This window comes from Gymnoscopelus braueri, assembly GCF_963280865.1.
Source record: "Gymnoscopelus braueri genome assembly, chromosome: 24".
NCBI classification, from domain to species: Eukaryota; Metazoa; Chordata; class Actinopteri; order Myctophiformes; family Myctophidae; genus Gymnoscopelus; species Gymnoscopelus braueri.
Genome location: NC_137626.1, coordinates 24,855,263 through 24,858,613, shown reverse-complemented (window position 1 = coordinate 24,858,613; position 3,351 = coordinate 24,855,263). Strand labels below are relative to the sequence as shown.

Genomic DNA, 3,351 nt, shown 5'->3' with positions numbered 1-3,351 from the left:
AATAAACATATCCAAACGGCATTTTGATAGTCCTTACCGTTCGTCCGTAAATGGCTTCCAAAGTTAGTGGGAGGGGCCCGTTTTACCAAAAATGCTACAAATCACGAACGAAACGTCCGGTCAATCCCAAATTTGAATCACATGTCGAGGGTGGTTTACTCAACGAATCCCCAAAATAATTTCCACTTTGACCCATAGAGGGCGCCACAAATGCCCAAAACGTAACCGTTTTATGCAAAAACATGATTTTTGGGGGATCAATCCTCTCAAAATGAAAAGCAAGTGATCTCAGGAGTGACGTGACAATGTAATTGCCGCAGCCTCCGACGGTATTCCTCCCAGCGTATTACTCGGGTCCCGGCGGCACCGACCCGCGAATCGCGTCGGCGCAACCACACTCTGCAATTGCCCTGAATTGCGACGCGTCTAGTTATTATTATTATTCAATGCATGAGAGCCAACTGACCTTCTTATCACCTGACAGGGGGAGTTTCGGTAGAATGTAGTGCGTGGAAGGAACACGTTATTCCAACCAGTTCCTTTCCCCTCCATCAGGCGCCCCGGCTGTCATGGGGGAGGCGGTATAGCGACCAGGATTACTACATGTTTTTGTGAGGACTCAGGGTGATATATTTATTTGTAAACAAATTTTGTTCACAAATGTACGATATGTACATTTGTGAACAAAATTTGTTCACAAATAAAGTAAATTAAGAAAATTAAAGAATTAACCTCAGACAGACCCCATGTTCCAACCAGAATAGGCATGCTGGGTTTCAAGTGGTTATGTACAGTAGTCAAGTAAATGTACTTTGTTACTTTCCACCAATGGTGACGGGTGGCACGGTGGCTCACTCCACCGTCACAGACTTGGCCAGGTTTCTTGGACAGTCCACGTCGTAACCCCTGAGCACGGCCAGATGGAAGGAGAGCAGCTGCAGAGGGATGATGCTCAGGATGCCCTGGAGACAGTCCACACAGCGAGGCACTTGTATGGTGCGGCTCGCGTTCTTGATGGTCTCCTGGTCGTCCTTGTTGCAGATCATGATGGGCCGCCCCTGGCGAGCCACGATCTGCTGCAAGGCATTCTGGCATTTGACGTAGGTGTGGTCCCTCATGATGATCATGATGACGGGCATGAGCTTGTCCACCAGGGCCAGGGGACCGTGCTTCAGCTCTCCAGCCAGGATGCCCTCCGAGTGCATGTACGTGATCTCCTTGATCTTCAGAGCTCCCTCCAGGCAGGTGGCGTAGTGGTAACCTCTGCCCATGATCAGGACGCTCTTCTGCTTGTAGAGCTCCGTCGCCACCTTCTGGATCTCGTCGTCCAAGCCCAGCACCTCCTTGATAAGGTCCGGGAGTATCTTCAAGCCCTGGATGATCTCACTACGCCTCGGCTGCATGGAAATACTGTCGTCGCACATTAACAGTGCGAACATGATCAGGGCCACAAACTGGCTAGTGTAGGCCTTGGTGCTCGCCACGCCGATCTCGGGCCCGGCGTTGAGGTGGACACCGCAGTCGGTTCCTCTGGAGATGGAGCTTCCCACTGTGTTGGTCAAACCCACGGTCAGAGCCCCTCTGTCCTTACAGTATCGCAGGGCCATGAGGGTGTCCGCCGTCTCTCCCGACTGGCTGATGAAGAAGCAGACGTCGTCTCGGTACACAGGCATGTTCCTGTCCAGGAAGTCGCTGGCTAACTCCACCATGACGGGCAGCTCGGTTAACTCTTCCAGAATCTGGCGGGTCGCCAACCCCCCGTGGTAACTGGTTCCGCATGCGATGAGGATCAGCCGTCGACACCTCTGGATCTCTTTGATGTGGTCCTTCAGCCCGCCCAGTGTCACTGTGTTGTCGTCAAAGTTGACCCTTCCTCTCATGGTGTTGACCACGGACTCCGGCTGCTCGAAGATCTCCTTCTGCATGAAGGAGCTGTAGTTGCCCTTCATGATTTGCTGTAACTCCAGCTGCAGGGTCTGGATGGCGCGGGCGGGGTTGTCTGCGGCCGTGCGTTTTATCCTGTGGACGGACAGCCGCCCGTCTCTCACAGCGGCGACATCGTCGTCCTCCAGAAACATCACCTTGTTGGTGTGTTCGATAACCGCACTGGCATCAGAGGCAAAGTAGTACTCTACAGCCATCTCATCCTCTGGGAACAGGAAGGTGTCCTGGTCTGTCCTGAGAGTGGTGCAGCCCCTCTTGTCTTTACCAGAGAAGTGGTACATGATGGGAACGTGGTCCATGGTCAGCTTGTGATTGCTTTTCACTGCAATCAGCAGAGGACTTCCCCTCCTGGTGGCGACCACCTCACCGGGGTAATGGACGCTCTTAAAGACCAGGGCGAAAGCTCCGTCCAGTTGCTGGGTCACCCTCTCCACCAGAGAGGCAAAACTGATGTCGTCGCTCTCCCGATTGTTGTACACGTACTTCACCAGCTTGGCGACGGTCTCTGTGTCGGTCTCGGACTCAAACTCGTAGTCTTTGCTCTCCAGGAATTTCCTCAGATCTTTGTAGTTGGTGGTGATTCCGTTGTGGATGACGATGAATTCATTGTTCTTGTCGGACCTCTGAGGGTGGCTGTTGACTGGGCTGGGCACGCCGTGGGTAGCCCAGCGGGTGTGGGCGATGCCCACGTGAACGTTGAATACCGCGTCCAGGTCCATGTCCTGCCGTTTGCGTAGCTCCTCGTTGAGAGCTTTCACTTTGCCGCTCTGCTTGATCACTTGGATGGACTTGCCGTCGTTACTGCCGTCGATTCCAACGCCAGCTGAGTCATAGCCCCGGTATTCCAGACGCCACAGGCCTTGTAGCAAGATGTCAAGAATCTCACGGCGAGACCTCGGCACATGGTAGTTCAGATAGGCAAAGATTCCACACATGTTTCGTATCTGGTAAAGACTCTGGTAATATAAAAAATAATATAATCTGGGTTATTGTGGCAAAATCTGGAAGACCTTTTATTATAGAGTCGATGACCAAATTTGGTCCGACCTCAGTGATTGGCTGATTGTCAATGTATCCAAATATAGAAATATAAAATTCAGAGTATACACCTTATTTACATTGGCTGTATCCTAGCAACGACCGACATCAACTGTTAGTGAGGCAAAATTAATGTTTAATTAATGTTCATATTCTTCGCATTATAACAATTTGGGCCGCTTCGCGGCCCTCACATCTAGGCCCGATCATATCACAGTCCATCAGAGTCCATATTTGGCAGTGGTAGCTGCATTGGAAAGTCCTTATGGTTATGACTGATCATGGTAATCGACTAATCGATTAATATAGATACTGCGGCCAGAAAGAAGGAAAGTTTGCTGTGGCTAAAATGTTAAGATGTAGTAGGAA

At 51.0% G+C, this 3,351-nt stretch overlaps 1 protein-coding gene across 1 annotated transcript; it reads right to left on the bottom strand.

Annotated features, from left to right (window-relative positions):
- Positions 1 to 851: 851 nt before the first annotated feature.
- LOC308080459 (glutamine--fructose-6-phosphate aminotransferase [isomerizing] 1-like) lies at positions 852 to 2,879 on the bottom strand (the record flags this gene model as incomplete). Its single annotated transcript, XM_080422352.1, has 1 exon — positions 852 to 2,879. The coding sequence occupies one exon, from the start codon at positions 2,877 to 2,879 to the stop codon at positions 852 to 854; it is 2,028 nt and encodes a 675-aa protein (XP_080278478.1).
- Positions 2,880 to 3,351: the final 472 nt, after the last annotated feature.